Below are 19,029 nucleotides of genomic sequence, written 5' to 3' on the forward strand. Positions count from 1 at the left end.
CATTAATGTAGTATGCGGCAGAAACAAAAATCATCTATATTAGCAGTCCATTGAGTTTTTAAATGCTTTATTAAATAACCTCAGATAAAAGCTTTGTTCCTTCAACTCCTTGGGACATTTACTGATAAATCATCCTGGCAGACCAATGGTGATGTAATTCTGATTGGAAAGAAATTCTCAGTAGAGTCCATGGTGAAGTTCTTTCGTGGTCAAAATGGCCAAATAAAATACTCAGGGATTTTTTTGTGGGGGGGAGGATATCAAAATAATTTCTTTATGCTTGATGATGTCAAGTTCTGTGATCTCCAAATACTTGGCCATCTTCTGAAACAGGTTCAAACTCTTCTTGTTGTACATTGAGAAACATCTTGGCCTTCTTCCCTGGTACCAGTACAGCCTGCTTCTATGTCAATTTTCTTGAATGAGAATGGAAGGTTAGCTATTAAATTGTTCACCACAAAATGTTAAATCAGTCCCCTTCGTGTCTGCTGTCTGAACCGTATGCATTTCTCTTTCATCAGTGATATGCAATGTCAGCCCAGTAGATATTCAGCAGAGATTTTAGCTATAAAATTTTGCTATTCAGAATACCGAAGTTCAGGGTTGTTACTTAGTACCTGAGAGAATCTAAGTGGCATTCATTTACTAGTTTCTTTCAGTCCCTGCATGTAGTTATATCACCAGAAAGTCACTACCTGGACTGCATTATCTTGTGCTTTATATTGGGTTACAATCAGAAATGTCATTTGAAGAACATTTTAGTATCTTATGCAAAATAACATGAGAAAATGACAGTTTATTAACTTATCTGATGTTCCTTATAGAAAGAATCATATGATAAATTCCTGCTTGAAACCAGTGCCAGAGAAATATTAGTCCATTTAGGTGACTCAGTATATTTTCTTTCTTTGAGAGATAAGAACTCTACAATATGAATGATGTTGTCTTTTTACTGTTGAGTGCCAGGAAACTAATAACTTATTTTAACATGTCCTCATACCTTTTTGTGTCCTAATACCTTAAATTCTTGTTTTTTTAAAAAATCCAGCTGTTTATTTATTTATTTATTTACTTATTTGAGACAGAGTTTCTCTCTGTTGCACAGGCTGGAGTGCAGTGGCACAATCTCGGCTCATTGCAACCTTCACCTTCCAGGTTCTAGCGATTCTCCTGCCTCAGCCTCCCGAGTAGCTGGGATCACAGGTGCCTGCCATCATGGTGGGGTAATTTTTGTATTTTTAGTAGAGACGGGGTTTGGCTATGTTGGCCATGGCTGGTCTCAAACTCCTGACCTCAAGTGATTTGCCTGCCTTGGCCTCCCAAAGTGCTGGGATTACAGGCATAAGTCACTATGCCCGGTCATCTTTTAAATGTGTATAGTACAGTTTTATAACTCCTGCCAAGTCTTTGGAAGAAAACTAGGAGAAAGGTCATCTCCTCAAAGAGGCTTTCTCCGAAGACTGAATTAGAATCAGCTCCCATCTCCCAGCCCCTGAACCAGTTTATCTTATTAAAGCACCTTTCCTTCATTGCACTTATAGCAACTTGTAATTATTACTTTTGTTTTGTTTCCTTGTTTAAGTTTGTTTTCTCCACTGGATTCTAAGTTCCATGAAGACTAAGACCATCTCTCTCTTTCAGTGGGTTATCCCTAGCTGACCATAGCATGTAATCAAAGCTCAGCAGAAGCTTGCTGCTGTCAATTATTAGTAAATTATAATAGTCCTAGTATTACCAACCACTAAAGTCTTATGGTGTAATGCTTCAAATTTCTAGAATTATTGGAGGATTAAATTAGTACATGATACTCTGCATAATAATGTATTTGGCTCTTTTAAAAGGTTTTGTAAATAGTCTCAGGATTTTACAACAAACAGTAATTAAGATGAAAATTAGCAAAGAATTGAATGAATCATTGGAATTCATAACTTAGTAAAATAATAATTTATTAGTGCAGATGATATTATCTACAGCATATCTTAATCAAAAGTTACACTGAAAGAGGCAACACTTGCATATTCCAAGTGGGTTTTTTTTTTTTTTTTAAGGATTTACAGTTACAGGGATAGATGTCTGTATTTCTTTTGACAAATTTTATTTTATCTCTTTTGGGGAGGGTTGGTCTGGGGAACAGAGACCACATGAAATTCTATGCTGCATGTCAAGAAAATAGCTAAGATAAAATGGGGACTAGGAATTTAGGCCCAGAAGTTTTCATTTCTCCCTGACTATTGGCAAGTCCTTTATGGCGTTCGTTTTCTCCTTCTTTCTCCTCTGATCCTCCCTCTCTTGCTCCTTCCCTTCCTCAAGTTGTCACACCTCCTTCTCTTCTTAAATCTGTAACTATTTCTCAGTCTTTCATGACCTTGACACTTTTGAAGAGTACTTGTCAGATATTTTGTAATAGCAAAAACCGCAATTACTTTTGCACCAACCTAATAGAATGTCTCTCAGTTTATGTTTTCTTACAAAAACACTGAGGTTATGAATTTTGAAGGAGAATATCACAAAGGAGATATGCCCTTCTTGTCACATTGTATTGGAGTACATGATACCTCCATGACTCGTTGCTGGGGATGTTTAACCTTGATCACTTGGTTAAGGCAATGTTTGCCAAGTTTCTCTACTATCAAGTTTTTCTTTTTCTTTCTTTCTATATTTTATTAGTTATACATGTGTGACTTTTTTTTTAAACCCAAGGGTTTAAGCTTTGTTTTATTTAGTTTCCAAATTTGTGGGATTTATGGAAGCTGTCCTTTTGTCAAAATTCCTAATTTTATTGTATAATTATAGAGTACGTAGTTTGTATTCTATTGATTTTCAGGAATTCATTAATGCTTCTTTGTGAACGAATTTATGATCTATTTTAATAAATGTTTCAAGCATGCTTGAAAATACTGTTTTTCCCCATGACTTAACTTCTACATCAATGGAACAGGAAGAACCAAAACATGCAATTCCTTTGATTTATTTTTTGAAGGATGCAAAACCAAAGACCAACCGAAAGAGAAAATACTGCATTTGTTCTTTTTGACTCTTTCTTTTGCAAAATCACATAGGGATATCTCGACACAAGTAAACATACTAGGGGAGAGAGAAAAATGAAAATATCGGTCCTTCCTGAAGATGGATTTGTTACCACTGGGTAACAGGTGCTTAATCCTCCGTGGGGGCACAATTCCAGACTACAGAGAGGGACTGGCCAGAGCGGAGGAGTAACCACCTGTGATAATGATTCTGATCTGTGTTCCATTCCTTAGAAGCCCTCTGGCCTTAGCTAATCTGCCTAAGTAAAGCTGGGTGTTTGGTGTGCTGCCACAAAGTATTGCTGTATGCTGAGGTGGGGTGGCTGATGGCAGTGGGCTAGTCGTTCAGCCTAGTTGCTTAAGAGGCAGCGTGGATACTCATCTGTATTTGCCATGGGAAGAGGAATTTGATGGTCAAAGGCTTCATGCTGCAGATTTAAGTCAGATCTTTAATGGCCACCCTCTCAGGTTGTTTACCATAGGACGACATGCCCCTCGGCTGCTGCCCTGACACTCTCCTGCTGTCTCTTGCTGCTTCTCTTCTGTGAACCCTCATGGATCCTACTGTTGGCTCCCCACCTCCTCTTGGGTATCATCATCAAGGCTTACCTTCTAGCTCCTAGGAGATCTCAAGTCTTTCCAAATATGATGAGTCATCAAGAAATATGAAACTTTATATGGGCATTTATTGCATTATTTGTTTCAACTTTCCTATATGTTTGAAATTTATCAAAGTTTACAGTTAGAAAAAATCCACTGCTTTTCCTCTCTAAAAAAGTTAGTATGGGTTAACTATCCCTTACCCAAAATGCTTGGGACCAGAAGTGTTTTGGATTTTGGATTTTTTTGGATTTTGGAATATTTGCATATACATAATGATGTAACTTGGGGACAGGACCCAAGTTTAAGCACAAAACTTAAGTTTCCTATATACTTTATACACATAGCCTGAAAGTAATTTTATACAATATTTTAAATAATTTTGCACATGAAACAAAGGTTTGTGTTTTGACTGACCCATCACGTAAGGTCAGGTGTGGAATTTTCCACTTGTGGCGTCATGTTGACACTCAAAAAGTTTCAGGTTTTGGAGCATTTCTTTCTTTCTTTCTTTCTTTCTTTTTTTTTCTGAGACAGGGTCTCTGTCTGTCACCCAGGCCGGAGTGCAGTGGCACGATCTTGTTTCACTGCAACTTCCACCTCCCAGGTTCAATTGATTCTCCACCTCAGCCTCCTGAGAAACTGGGACTACAGACGTGCACAACCATGCCTGGCTAATTTTTTGTATTTTTTGTAGAGATGGAATCTCACTATGTTGCCCAGGCTGGCCCTGAACTCCTGGGCTCAAATGACCTGCCTGCCTTGGCTTCCCAAAATGCTGAGATAACAGGTGTGAGCCACCACTCCCAGCCAGGTTTTGGAGCATTCTGGATTTCAAATTTTTGGATTAGGGATGTTCAACCTGTAAACTTCAATGCTTGGCAGTGTTGCAAGTGGTCTGCACTTTATCTGGATGAAGACAAAGAATGGTGCTAACACTTGTCTATGTACAGATGGGAAATCTTGCTGAGGAAAAGACAATGATTCTCGAGCAAAAGGGGAAAAGGGAGAGAGATAGGAGGTGGCAACAGGATGATTTGCAAGTAATATTTGGCTATCATTAGAACAACAAACTCTTCACTATACAGGGTTGTATGATGTACTGGAAAGAGCATGAAATCAGAGAAACTTCATTAGAATTCAAGTTTTGCTCTATATTAGCTGTGAGATTTTGGCTAAGACAATGGACTATTCTGATTCCACAGTCTTTATACATGCAAAATGCTAATACAGTTATAACAATGGAGATACTTTGTGAGAAATGCGTCATTGTGCTGAAATGCGTCATTGTGCAAACAAAATAGGGTGTACTTAAGCAAACCTAGATGGTATACCCTACTACATACTTAGGCCATATAGCATAGCCTATTGCTCTGACCACTATCATATATGCAGTCTGTCATTGACTCAAATATTGTTATGCAATGCATGACTGTAATAATAATACTTGCCGGGCCGGGCGCGGGGGCTCAAGCCTGTAATCCTAGCACTTTGGGAGGCCGAGACGGGCGGATCATGAGGTCAGGAGATCGAGACCATCCTGGCTAACACGGTGAACCCCCATCTCTACTAAGAAATACAAAAAACTAGCCGGGCGAGGTGGTGGGCGCCTGTAGTCCCAGCTACTCGGGAGGCTGAGGCAGGAGAATGGCGTAAACCCGGGAGGCGGAGCTTGCAGTGAGCTGAGATCCGGCCACTGCACTCCAGCCTGGGCGACAGAGCGAGACTCCAAAAAAAAAATAATAATAATGCTTGCCACATAGGTAAAAATACTGTCCTTAAAGGTGTAGTAAAATGGTAACTGGCATAGTAACACTGTAAAGTGGATACAATTTTTAGAAGGTTTTGGGGAGGGAGTTTCAGAACTGTTCTCCATTGATTTGCTTACAAAGATATTTTCATTTTCCACCAAAGGTTTTGGCTATGAAAACCTTTGCAGAAATAATATTTTAGGAGTTTTCCCCCCGTACTGTCAACTAATTTTTAGTAAGCATATGACTTTCTGTATGTATCATCCAATTGATTTAAAAATGAATCAATGAATGTATTTATTGATCGACTGCCTCACTTCACAAAGGAATGTGAGGAAGGACACCCAATTTGGCATTTCTGTGTTTCTATTTGGGTCATGCATTTTTTCTTGCTTTCCAAATTGAAAATGTGGTGGATGCAGTAGATAGGCCTTTACTATCAGCCCTTCCCTCGTTTACTATACCTTTTTGTGTTTCTCAAGCTGGAAAGCTACAAACTACATGCTCTAGATATCCTTGCTGCTAATATTCTGCATGCGAAATTGGTCTCACCAATTGCACGCAGCAGAGCAAGATTTGCAGGTGCTGTTTTCATGCTGCTGGCAAATGCAGCCGTGGAGACCACTGTTTTTTGCAGCTGTGTTCCAGTGTCCTGTTAATTGTTCTGTCGGTGTTGAGAGGTTGGGGACGAGGCATGGCAACTTCCTGATGCCATCTTCCTGATTGTGGGCAGGAGCCAGTATGGCAATCTTATCTATGTAGTCATTCATGGATGTTCAGCCCTTCTCCAGTCTTTCCAATCATTTCAAATGTCCCGAATTCCCCTGACAAATCCCTTTTTGACTAGGAGTAGCTAGCTGAGTGCTGCAATGAAATCCTGACTGACAGATTTGTAAACTTTTTGAGGACAGGAACCCTTGATATAAATAAATACCTTGCATTTTAATGGAGGGAAGCAGAGGGATAAACAAATGAATAAGTAAAAAGTTTTAATAAGATGGTAATACGTAAAAAATAAAGCTAGTTAAGGGAATGGGGAGTGCAGGAGATGAGCGCAGCTGTGTTGCCGTTTTAATCAGATCAGAGAAGGCGTCTCTACCAGGGTGAATTTTGACCTGCCTCTCTGTTATGTCAATTGTGTGTAAGGCCCTGGTGTACTTACTGTGTTAAAATGCAATGATTCAATTACTCCATTACTTAGATACCCTCTAAGTGACGCTACTGTTGTCCACTTCCCCGAGATTGAATTGTTTACCCACAGTAAACATGGCGGGAAGAGCTTCGAGCCGACCCTTGAACATTCAATAAAAATGGCGACAGCACTTCCTGTGCTTGCCCTCAACAAAGATGGTGTCAACACTTCCTGTTTAGGGTTTTCGCCTTTAACAAAGATGGTGCTTGTGGGGCAGGTTCCCTAACAGTCAGGATTCCGGTTGCAGTTTTTCTCCCCCGCCCCAAAGATACGTGGTTGCAGACGTAAGTAACAGGAATCCATCTTTTCTTGAAAGTCCTGCATTGTAGCGTCTGCGACCTGGGCCCTGCGGGGGCTTCCCTGCCCCACTAACTTGCTCTGCATTTCCGATCCGGGCCAAGGCTGGGTGGCTGCGGTAGTGCCGGAGGCCCGCTCTCCCCTTGGTCCGCTCTTAAGTTCATTCCCAGCACTCCCTCTTTAGCGGGTCAAATTGCCGCAGAAACCGTCCGTAGTCTTCCTGTTTGATACAAGGATTTCAGCGGCCGAGGCAGGGACTTTTTAAAAAGTTCCCAATGGGCGCTCACAGCCAAATGTGAACACCTCCCCCTCCTCACCTGTCACCTCCTAAACTTTGCAGGCTTGCGAGGGGGGAGTGTGGGATCGGGTGTTGCCCAGCCGTGGTCGTACTGCCCGGGTGTATCTGAAGCCGCATCTGTCATCCCTACCTGCCTTCCCGGTCACTTGACCTTCAGTGCCTTATACACAACCAAGCCACAGCACACGGGTGCAGGGGTGGTGGAACTGCACCTTCAAATTGTGCCTGGCTACTGACCGGCGCTGGGGTGTTTTTTAAAGAAAAAAAAAAAATCCCATAAAATGTCCCATGCATGTGTGGCCGCGACAGTGTTGTGCTGGAGATTCGGAATTCTTAGTGGGAAGGAATGGAGTCTGTGACTACATATTGTGTAAGGTTTATTGTAGACTGGGCACAAACAACAATTTTCTTAAAGGTGATGGTGTAGAGGACTTTTAGCGAAAAGAGCCTTAAACTCTGTTCCTGCTGATTTCTGTCCTGCACTCCTATTACTGATCAGGCTTTGCAAATACTTGTGATCAAAAAAAGGCCACCTGCGCCCACCTTGGCAGTTTCTGCCGTGGTGGTGGTGGTGGTGGTGGTGGTGCAGGTCTGATGAGGGCAATGTTAAAATAAAATCACGATTTCTTCTCCAGCATGTTAAAATTAATGCTGCTCTGTAATCTTCAGATAAAAATGGCTTTTTCGGAAAGGCCTCTGGCCCACTTTTTTTTTTTTTTCTTTTCCAAATTTCTTTATTGAACGAGGAATTGAGCTGGGACCCCACTGTGTGAAAAGCAGGAACAGAAAAGATGATTCATCTTCAGTGTTGTTCATTATGTTAGGAAACATTCAGAGTTAACGTTTGGCTTGGCTTAACTCGTAAGTTAAATACCATGACCTGGCACTCTGCCACGGTTTGAAGATATGCCTTAGCTGAAGGAACTTACATTGCAGTGACACTGTCTTTCAGGCCACATCAGCATGTCTGTAATTTGAGCTGTGATTTCGGCTCTTTCCAGGGAGAAATGGAGGCCAGAGACAAGCAAGTACTCCGCTCACTTCGCCTGGAGCTGGGTGCAGAGGTATTGGTGGAGGGACTGGTTCTTCAGTACCTCTACCAGGAAGGAATCTTGACGGAAAACCATGTTCAAGAAATCAACGCTCAAACCACAGGCCTCCGGAAAACAATGCTCCTGCTGGATATCCTACCTTCCAGGGGCCCTAAAGCATTCGATGCATTCCTAGATTCCCTACAGGAGTTTCCCTGGGTCAGGGAGAAGCTGAAGAAGGCAAGGAAAGAGGCCATGACCGACCTGCCTGCAGGTAGGCCTCAGAAAGATCACTTCAAACCAGCTCCAAAATGTTGTAATTATGCCCTTTGCTTTTTGGTTTGTTTATTTGTTTGTTTTTGAAACAGAGTCTCGCTCTGTCACCCAGGCTGGAGTGCAATGGCATGATCTTGGCTCACTGCAACCCCTGCTTCCTGGGTTCAAGCAATTCACTTGCCTTCGCCTCCCGAGTTGCTGGGAATATAGACTTGTGCCACCACGCCCTGCTAATTTTTGTATTTTTAGTAGAGATGAGGTTTCACCATGTTGGCCAGGCTGGTCTCGAATTCTGTACCTCAAGTGATCCACCCACCTCAGCCTCCCAAAGTGCTGGGATTACAGGCGTGAGCCACCACACCTAGCCAGAACTCTGCCCTTTGGATTTGAAGTTGGGATGTAAGGCAGGACAAGGGTCAATGGTTGATAAAAGTGGGTAAGGAGTTGGGACTGAAGGGACATGACATATTGGAGGCATAGGATCAGGAGGTGGCATTAGGAAGTGCAGGGAAGGAAGAATGAACCGTGACTGGGAGGTGAGGGAGGGAGCTCAGAGAATGCATTCAGAAATGCTTCCAGGGAAACCTGGCATGTCACTTGGGAAGCATGTTCTCATCAGAGAGTCAGGTCATATCTCAGCCGTTGGCATCAGGAACCATTTGGAAAGTGCAGATGGGAAAGCAGGCATTCGGCCTACTGACAAGTGATTTGTGAGGTGCCAGAGCTACCAGCTGGAAAAGGTCAGATTCATGGAGGAGGAGACAGCCTCTAGGAAGGAATGCCCTGCACCTGTCCCCTGGGCTGTCCTATGTGGCCAAAGGGGATTATTTTGAAGGCTGACTTAGTTTGTTTTTAAAGGTTATTCGTTTAAAGTGTCCTTTTTAGTTTAGCTTTTGTTCAGAAACCAGAGTATTTAATTTTGCAAAGAGCAATAGTTTGGGGAGGGTCTCAGTTTAATTTGAAGGAGAATTGGAAGCTGGAGAAGAGAGAAACAGTTCTGGTTCTGTTAGCCTGGCTTGTAGCAGGAAGAAGATGTGATACGGAAACACTTGCTTCTTCTTAACCTCCCTTGACTCTGTTTTACAAAGATGGAGGGGCAGAGAACTGAACTGGGAAAAATTAAAAATTGAAAAAAAAAGTAATTGAAAGTTGACTTGCAAATTTTTAACAAAGTTAGAGAATCAAGGTTCTCTGGGGTTTGTGATAACAGTGATAGAACTATTCTGGTTTAGTGGGCCCCAGGCTTCGTGGCTGTTATTTTTTAAATACTGATGAATACTGATAATAAGACCACTTTTACTATTTTTGCTCCATGGACCTCATATTTTGACATATGTCTGAATACCTGATCAGCATGAGATAGCCAGCTAACTTTAGGAAGACCTGGGAAGATCCCAGTGGAAAAAGCAAAAGTATTTTCATTCCTAGCCTGGGCTCATTACAGGTAAATGTATCTTTAGGCTTTTTGAAATATTAGAAATAGCTGGCTTTTGAGGACCACTGGAATTCACTGCTTGGATTGTCCTTACAAAATTAAATACTCCACATGTCTGAACAAAATGTGTCTAAGATGTTTTTATGACTTTATTGAAAGCAGAATAGATAACATAAGAGTTGGAGAAATGTTAAAAATTATTGGTGCTTTCCTGATATTTGACTTAAGAGGTTTCTGCTGGCATCATATAGTTGGAAACAACAAAACAGGTGAACTGAAAGCCTTTCACTATCAAAATACTGAATTTAATTTTATGGTCATTTTGGGTGATACAAATCATGCTGTTGTATGTCATTCATAGAGGCATAATACCATTTTTTTTTTTTTTTTTGAAATGGAGTTTCATTCTTGTTGCCCAGGCTGGAGTGCAACGGTGTGATCTCGGCTGACCTCAATCTCCTCCTCCTGGGTTTAAGCAATTCTTCTGCCTCAGCCTCCCGAGTAGCTGGGATTACAGGCATGCACCACCATGCCTGGCTAATTTTGTATTTTTAGTAGAGATGGGGTTTCTCCGTGTTGGTCTGGCTGGTCTCAAACTCCCGACCTCAGGTGATCTGCCCACCTCGGCCTCCCAAAGTGCTGGGATTACAGGTGTGAACCACCATGTTCGGCCATAACCCCATTTTTATTTATTTGGATTCATTCAGAGAGTTAGAAAGAATTAACTTTTTTTTTTTTTACAAAATGATGAAAGTTACAGAGAAGCTAAGGAAAATAGCTTTTAAAAAAGCAAACAGAATGAAGCAGTACATAATGCGAAAACTTGAGCATATCTGTGTAGAAGTTTAGAAAAATAAGGTTTTTCTCAAGATTTGTTAATTCTGTAGAAGGTTGGCTCTGGAACAAATTTGTACAGTCATAATTGTTTTACTTTTTATTGAGTAACACTGCTATTGAAAAAAACATTCTGAAGTGAGGATTTGATTTATATATGTCTTTCAATATCTTCCACAGTGACAAGCATATAAACTCCTTTAAAAAAGACTTGTATTTATTAAATATTGACTATTTTAAATAATATTACAAAATGCAAGTAAGATATGGAGAATAATGATACAGCAAACACCCATCTCCCCATCACTCAGTTTAAGAAAAATAATATTATGATTGCCTTTAAGAATCCTGGGCACTCCTTCCCAATGTTGTCTCATTCCCAACCCCCACTCTGTGAAAAGCCCTGAATTGGGGTTTATCATTCATTCACTTCTTCACTGTATAGTTTTCTGTCTCCTAAAAATCACTTTTAAAATCTTCATATGTGTTTGAAAATAAGTTCTAGAGGGGTGTGTGTGTGTGTGTGTGTATGTATATATATATGTAAAGATATATATAAAGGAAAGGGTGGAAGAAATGGAAGAAATGATGCATTTAAACTTGATAGTTAACAGCTTCTCTTGTTTCAGACCTTAAAATATTTTTTAAATATTTAAAGTAATTTAATTGGTGGCGATATTTTAATTCTAAAATTAAATTGGGATTTACTGAATTGGAAACCTAGGTTTTGTTCTTTTGTAAATCCTGGGAAGAGTATCGGAGTTGAAATTCCTTCAATTTAACGTCCCTATAGAAAAGAAATAGCATACTACCTAAGACCCTGGTGCTTCTCCAGTGTTGTAATAGAGTAATTTTAATAAGATTTAAAATAGTCTACTTAAATTTTTGTAAAGATATCTTTGAGTTTTGAGGAACTAGACTACAGGAGAATGTGTGTACTCATTAACCTCTTAATGTATGTACACATTAAACTCTTCTTACCTTTTCCTCATTTTGATCATACTTATTAATTAATTTGTAAGGATTCAGTAGTCTTCTCTTGGGAGGCCTTGAGAACAAATGGGAAGGAATAGCCTTCTTTTTAGCCAAGAGGTTGGTCCTTCTCTAAGAATGAACTGATTTTATCTTATTAAAGTTTTCTTGTGTTGGTCTTCCCAGAGATGCTTGGTTTCTCCTTTGTTGCTTTGTTGTTTTAATTTTTGTTGTTTCACTTATAAATTTTGAGCTGTCTCAGAGGCTTTATTTTGGTGATTGATCCTGGTTAGTTGCTTTTTACTTACGTGCTGGATGTAATTTTTTTAGAGTATTGAAATGTATCTTGTTCTTCTCTACTCTTCTGAACCCCACCCGTATCAAATCTCAAAGCATACAAAAACACCCTAAACCTTTTGATTCTCTCAGAATCTGCCTCGGTGACTGGTCTCCCAGTCTCTTTTAGGAAGAAAAAAAAAAAAAGGTCTACGTTGTTAAAGTTGTTAATGGATCATTGGTTTTGTGTTTTTCTCACCCTGTAACGACTCTTACCTTTTAAAAGAGGAATTCTGGTGATAAAATGACTTAATCCACCTTGGCACCATGGAAAGAACACTTCATGGTTTGTCTCTCTGGCTAAGGTCACATACTAGACATTAGATCAGTTGGAATTCCTCTCTGGGCTCCTGTCGGGTCATTTAGGAGATAAAGACAGTGCTGTATCTGGGTGAAGGCAGCCTGTGCCTGTCTGCCTGGCTTCTCACTGCTCATGGGGCCTGTCCACGTTGACAACTCCCTCCAGTGCCTGAGCTAATCTGGATCTGGAACGGAGGTTGATGGCAGCCCACCCTTCCCATCTGGTGGGACTCAGCGTAAATCATGGTGGGAGTGACTCCTGGGCCACAGGACCCCCTGTTCCACTGTGTTGGCTCTGGCTGTGGATCTGGGTGTCTGCCATGATTCTCTGTCTGGTAACCCTGCCTTTTACCCCAGTCTTCCTTTAAGCTTGGGAGTGTTTTTGTGTTTCTCTCCTCCGTTGGTTTGATTCCTGCTTTATGTATTCTTAGCCACACGAGAGCGAAGAACAGAGCTCTGGGAACACAGCTCAGTGTCTCCAGCATCAGCATTGGATGTCTCAACTATTGAGCCTGTTGGAATGGCTGTCCCTAAGCTGACACTTGCTTCAATCTTCCGGACTTGACCTTGTCCTCCCCATAGATTCTGTGCACTGGACTCCCTGGTGGCTTGTACAGCAGCGGTACGCAGGACTGGCTAGTCCGTTTCCCCTCTACCTGTGGGCTCCAGGGCTCTGCCTGCCCCTGGTGGCGCCAGCCTTGACTGATGACGCAGAACCACACCTGCCGCCCTCCTGAGATACACTCTAGCTCTGAGTTGCATCCTTGGATGCATCTGAAGTCACTGAGCTCTTAATGGCAGACATTTTATATATTGTGATGGGTTTATTAGAGAGGTTTCTAGCTTGGGATTCTTTTCATAGTTTACTCCAATCATACCATGTAATTGACCTTGCTCTGCATGGAAGTTCAGTGTTGATCTCAGTGTATCTAGCTTGCGGTCTATCCACGTGCTTCCACTGTGGCTGAGTAGTGTTTGCCTAGTGGCTCCTGTGTGCTACAGTGAGAACAGTGGATCAGCATCCATATCTAGACCCTTCCCTCTGGTAAGCGGAGAGTCTGCAGAGAGCCCAGATTTCTGTGTATACCCAGCCCGATGTTCATATACTTCCTGAGGACCTACTGCATGTGGGTACTGGGTATATAAAGACAAATGGAGGATCTCCAGATCAGCTGAGGGCATTCATGCGTTCATCCAGCAAATATTTGCTGAGTATCGACCATGTGCTACACCAGAGGATCCCAACCTTTTTGGCACCAGGGACTGGTTTTGTGGAAGGCAATTTTCAACTAGTGGGGGAGTTGGGGGGAATGATGGTTTTGGGATGAAACTGTTCTACCTTAGATTATTACCAGGCATTAGATTCTCATAAGGAGCCTGCGACCTAGATCCCTGGCATGCGCAGTTCACAACAGGTTCACGCTCCTATGAGAGTCTAATGCTGCTGCTGATCCAACAGGAGGCGGAGCTCAGATAGTAATCCTCGCTTACCCGCCACTTCCTGCTGTGCAGCCCGGTTCCTAATAGGCCACGGACCGATACGGGGGTTGGGGACCCCTGTGCAAGACAGTAGGTGCTGGAGATATAACAGTAAGCAGAACAAAGCCCTTGTTTTCATGGAGTTCATTGTATTCTAGTAGCGGGAGGGGATAAGGGCAGGGACAGATAATCAGCAAATGAATAAATAACATTTGGTGGTGAAGAGCGCTATGAAGAGAAGCAGTGTGTGTGGTGGTGGGGATGGTCAGGAAAAGCCTCTCTGATGAGGGGACACTGAGCAGAGAACTGAGTTTGGCCGCAGAGTTGATACAGGGAGGAGAGCTTTCAGATAGAGGGGACCACAAATACACAGGAAGTCGAGTGGGAGCCACAGGTGACAGTGTGGCTAATAAGACACCTTCCTCCCTGGGATGAACCACATTCCACATCAGCAGACGCTCAGTGGCTACCGTTTGCTGCGCTTCTCAACATGTGAGATGTGTGTGCGGCCGTGATCTTGGGTGACTCCTAGCATGACTTTAGTTGATATGTGGATGTGGGATTAAGTAATCTTGAATTACATGATGAGAAAGTTATTTCCTTTCTATTTCTGTTTCAGTTCATGTAAGAATGATAAGAGGTCCTCATGCTTAAAGCCTCTGTGGGCAACAGTATTTAGGTAGAATCTAGTTGTATTGCTTTTTTTGTGTGTGTCAACTTAATGGCTTCCTTCCATTTATGGCAAGCAAAACTTTTCTATTTATGAAGTTACTTTTAGAAATACATGAAGTTTTAGAGAGTAGAATTGTAGTTATTAGAGACTGGGAAGGGTATGAGGGAGGCAAGCATAGGGGAGGTTGGTTAATGGATACAAAATTACAGCTAGATAGGTGGAATAAGTTCTAATGTCCTAGCACTGTAGGGTGAATATGGTTAACAGGAATTTATTATATGTTTTCAAAATGCTAGAAGAAAGGATTTTGAATATTCCCAACACAAAGAAAGAATAAATGTTTGAGGTGATGGATGTACTAATTGCCCTTATATGATCATTACACATTGTATGCATGTATTGAAATATCACCCCGTGTCCCATAAATATGTACAAGTATTATGTATCAACCGAAAATAAAAAGAAAAAAGTTACGTAGGAGTATTGAATAGGAAATAAGATTGAAAGTATACCAAATTATTTAGGAAAGAAACATTACTTATATTTAAGTAGAAATGCGTCAACATAAAGCAGACTATAAGAAAATAGGCCGGGCACGGTGGCTCACGCCTGTAATCCCAGCACTTTGGGAGGCCGAGGCGGGCAGATCACCTGAGGTCAGGAGTTTGAGACCAGCCTGGCCAACATGGTAAAACTCCCTTCTCTACTTAAAATACAAAAATTCGCCAGGTGTGGTGGCAGGTGCCTGTAATCCTAGCTACTAGGGAGGCTGAGGCAGGAGAATCGCTTGAATCCAGGAGGCGGAGATTGTAGTGAGCCGAGATTGCGCCATTGCACTCCAGCCTGGGGTACAAAAGTGATTTGTCTCAAAAAAAAAAAAAAAAAAAAGGGATATAATGGCTGGGCACGGTGGCTCATGCATGTAATCCCTGCACTTTGGGAGGCTGAGGTGAGTGAATCACTTGAGGTCAGGAGTTAGAGACCAGCCTGGCCAACATGGTGAAACCTTGTCTCTACTAAAAATACAAAAATTAGCTGGGCGTGGTGGCACGTGCCTATAATCCCAGCTACTAGGGAGGCGGAGGCAGGAGAATCACCTGAACCTGGGAGGCGGAGGTTGCAGTGAACAGAGACTGTGGCACTGCACTCCGGCTTGGGCAACAGAGTGAGACTCAGTCTCAAAAAACAAACAAAAGAAAAGAAAAGAAAATGGTGTGAGGATGTGACCAAAAGTTGCTTTTTATCATATGTTTTTTAATTTGAAAAGAAAAGACAGGCATTTGGGGGAGGAGCCTATCACCTGGCTGGCATAAAGCAGGAAGGCTCCAGTTCTAGTATAGATAGAAGATAGAGCTGAATTCATGATGCTTCACAGTTTTGCTCTTTCAATTTATGCACAGTGACAGGAATTGGTTAAATTAACTAGAATTTCAAAATTCATAAGTTCTCTAAATTTTAAACACATTTACTTGCTAGTGAAACAAAGTCAGCAAGATGGAGCCATATGCTGGTATTATGAATTTTAGAACTGGGTGGGACTCACAGATCATCTAATTTTTCTCTGAGAAAACAGAGGCCTAGGGAGATTAAGTCAACTTGCCCATGATCACACAGCTAGTTAATGTAATTTATTACTGGGACTAGAATCCAGGCCTTGCAACTCTTGATTTAGAACTTTTTCTGCTGCGCAATCTTGGCTTCCCACTGAGTTTGAAATGGAATTGTATTATGCTTCAGTGTTAATAATTGAAAGAGCCTTTTAAAAAATTGTACTAAGGCATTTGTTTTTTTCGTTTTAAGAGGATAATTTCCAAGGGCCTTTAGAGGTATGCTGGAATGAGATTTTACTAAAATATTTTATTTTTATGAATGCTAATTTTAATCATTTAAAAGGAAATGATGATCGTTCATTACTGCATTTTATCAGAAGATTTTTTTCTCCCTACCTCTGCAAGACTGACATAAAGGAAAAGCAGAAGACTTTTATGGAGTATTTATGGGACTGATGAAATAATGCATCTGTTGGCAGCTAATTCCAGGTCTTTCTAGGAATAGCAAACATGTGACAGGTCTTGCCCCAGCAAATATGCCTCCATTTCACTTTAAAACATGGATTTGGTATTCTTTTCACTTAGAAATTCTGACTATCTCTTTTTTTCTCCCTTCTGTGGATGTAGAGATCATTCAGCTGCATCAGACACTGTATTGACCATCAGGGTTGATTTAACTCAGTGTTTCTCACCTGTGGCTATGCTTTGGAATCACCTGGGGAGCTTTTACAAAACTGCTGATGCCCGGGCTCTACTCCAGGTGAATCCATTACACAATTTCTGGAGGGTGGGGTCTAGGCAATGATGTTAAAGGCACACACGGGCATGCCCATGAGTAAGCCAGGCACACGTACAAATGCTTCCTGAGGTCATCTTAAATTGCAGCCAGGGTTGAGAACCTTGAGATCTGACCAGCTGGTCAGGGGCGTGCCTCCTTCCTGACTCATTGCTTCCAAGTTCTTGCTTCCCAAAGCTGTGTACTGGCTTGAAGCATTGTTCTTATTTTCAGGTAGCACCAGATGGAAAGGTGGTAGGAATCAGGGTGTAGAGGGATATTAGTTCGCAAATCCTTTTGTTCCTTGAATTTCCTGAGCGTTGTTGCTCAAGAATGTTCCAGAATCTCAGATTCCATACAGTGGGAGATGCTACTACCAACATTAAAATCCATTAGAGCTCTATGGGGATATATAGGCTACACACGTGAGGCAAACATTGGAGGATTTTGGATTGCTGGTGAATTTGAATTTGGGAATATTTTTATTGCTATTCACATCTTTTAGTACAGTCATTACAAACTACATGCAGTACCTTATGCTCTGTAGATCAGGTTATGTCCAAATGGAGACAGAATCTCTTGCTGAAGAATGAGTTGCATGTTCCTCTCAGTTAAAAAGTGAGCCAAAGATGGCTTGAGGATGGAAGAGAGAAGGAGAGACAAATGGCCAGTTGGGAAGAGTGGGACTGGCTTAGTTTGTCAGACTGGCTGTCTGTCTGCTCATGGTCTTTGTTTGTAATTAAAAACGAATTTCAGGCTGGGTGCATTGGCTCATGCCTGTAATTCCAACACTTTGAGAGACCAAGGTGGGAGGAACACATGAAGTCAGGAGTTCAAGACCAGCCTAGGCAACATGGCAAAACCCTGTTTCTACTAAAAATACAAAAAGTAGCCGGGCATGGTGGCACATGGCTGTCATCCCAGCTACTTGGGTGGCTGAGGCACGAGAATCACTTGAACCCAGGAGGTGAGGTTGCAGTGAGTCGAGAGCACTCTCCATCCTGGGTGACAGAGTGAGATCCTGTCTCAAAAAAGAAAAAAAAAAAAATCAGTCTTTTGTGTCTCACAAAGAACTTCAGCTAACATCAGTAAAATAATCAATCATAGTAGCTCATGGGGACTTACTGTCTGCCAGCTATGTTTTAAACCCTTTGTGTTTATTAATTCATTTAATTCTGACAATAACTTGATGAGGGAGGTGATGTTATTACCCTTTTGAACAGATGAGAAAATGTAAACATAGAAATGTTAAATAACTTGCTGAAAGTCACACAACATAAGGTCAAATTTGACTTCAAAGCCTACTGATTCATATCCTATAAAAGCACTTTCCTGGCATTCAGTTTTCTCCTCTTCCTAATTCTGCTAACCTGTGGCTGTTCCAGAGCCCATCACCCTCATTCTTCTTCAGGAATTCCCCCACTTCCAGTTTCTTCCAGACACACAGACTCGGGAGCCGTTCTCTTTCTTGCCTCTTGTCCTAAAGCTGATTCCTGGTTGGTATCTCTCTCCTCTGTCTCATTTTATGCTTTTTTAAAAATTGTTGTTGGGGGAAGGCTAGGCTCTAATGGAAGACCATATGGCGGGGAGGGGTCATGGAACAGAGCCCCTGAATCTCTCCCATTTCAACTTGCTACTTTGAGAGTAAAAAAAAAAAAAGACTAAATCTCCTTGGCTGTGATCAGGAGATAGTGTGTTGGCTCCCCTGACACTGGAATCCAGTTCCACTTTTGCAGCTCTTAAATCATGCTATCTAAAGCCGTCAGTTCCAATAACCAGCTTTTCTGGTGATGCAGATTCAGAGTTTCACCAAATGCATAGCAAGGTAGTGTTCTCTTTTTATGGGTATAGTTCAAACTTGTAGGCTGCTGTTGTAGCTAGCTGTGGGAATATTTGCTTTACCTAATTTTAATAGGCAGCTGTGTTTATACTTGTTCCTCAGTTTAAGCAGTAAGGAGTGTATATATACTATTCTTTGAGGGCATTTCCCCTAGACTAAAAAAAAGAAAAAAAGGTATGTTGTGTTTTTTCAAACAGTAAATTTTAATTGAAAAGGAATGTAGTTTCTAGAAGAAGTTTGGAGCAGGTTTTACTCCTAGGCTTTATTTTGTTAATGTTATGAAAGAAATTTTAACTCCTTCTAAGAAGTGCCAAGTTGACAATTCCTGGAAATGTTCATGTTCTATATCTATTTATGCTCAGCA

The 19,029-nt window shown here is 41.5% G+C and overlaps 1 protein-coding gene and 1 long non-coding RNA gene across 13 annotated transcripts in view; one reads left to right on the forward strand and one right to left on the reverse strand.

Annotated features, from left to right (window-relative positions):
- Window positions 1–6,625, reverse strand: part of LOC108527235 (uncharacterized) — a 55,084-nt gene extending 48,459 nt beyond the window's left edge. Inside the window, exon 1 of the long non-coding RNA XR_001884754.1 lies at window positions 6,540–6,625. This is a non-coding gene — a long non-coding RNA (uncharacterized LOC108527235). The remainder of the gene's footprint in view (window positions 1–6,539) is intronic.
- A 103-nt stretch (window positions 6,626–6,728) lies between these two features.
- Window positions 6,729–19,029, forward strand: part of CRADD (CARD and death domain containing adaptor protein) — a 254,797-nt gene continuing 242,496 nt past the window's right edge. For 9 of the 12 annotated variants that reach the window (XR_001884758.1, XR_001884755.1, XR_001884756.1 and 6 more), the window contains exons 1-2: window positions 6,731–6,853; window positions 8,166–8,469. Coding sequence is in view for 9 of the 12 variants with exons in the window: in XM_017868385.1 (XP_017723874.1) it covers window positions 8,172–8,469 (298 nt within the window). In the remaining 3 variants the exon portion in view is untranslated. Of the gene's footprint in view, window positions 6,854–8,165; window positions 8,470–19,029 lie in introns of all 12 variants that reach the window. The other 3 variants (XM_017868387.1, XM_017868388.1, XM_017868386.1) reach the window with 2 other exon arrangements.

Source organism: Rhinopithecus bieti, unplaced genomic scaffold (assembly GCF_001698545.2).
Source record: "Rhinopithecus bieti isolate Rb0 unplaced genomic scaffold, ASM169854v2 scaffold_2453, whole genome shotgun sequence".
NCBI lineage: Eukaryota > Metazoa > Chordata > Mammalia > Primates > Cercopithecidae > Rhinopithecus > Rhinopithecus bieti.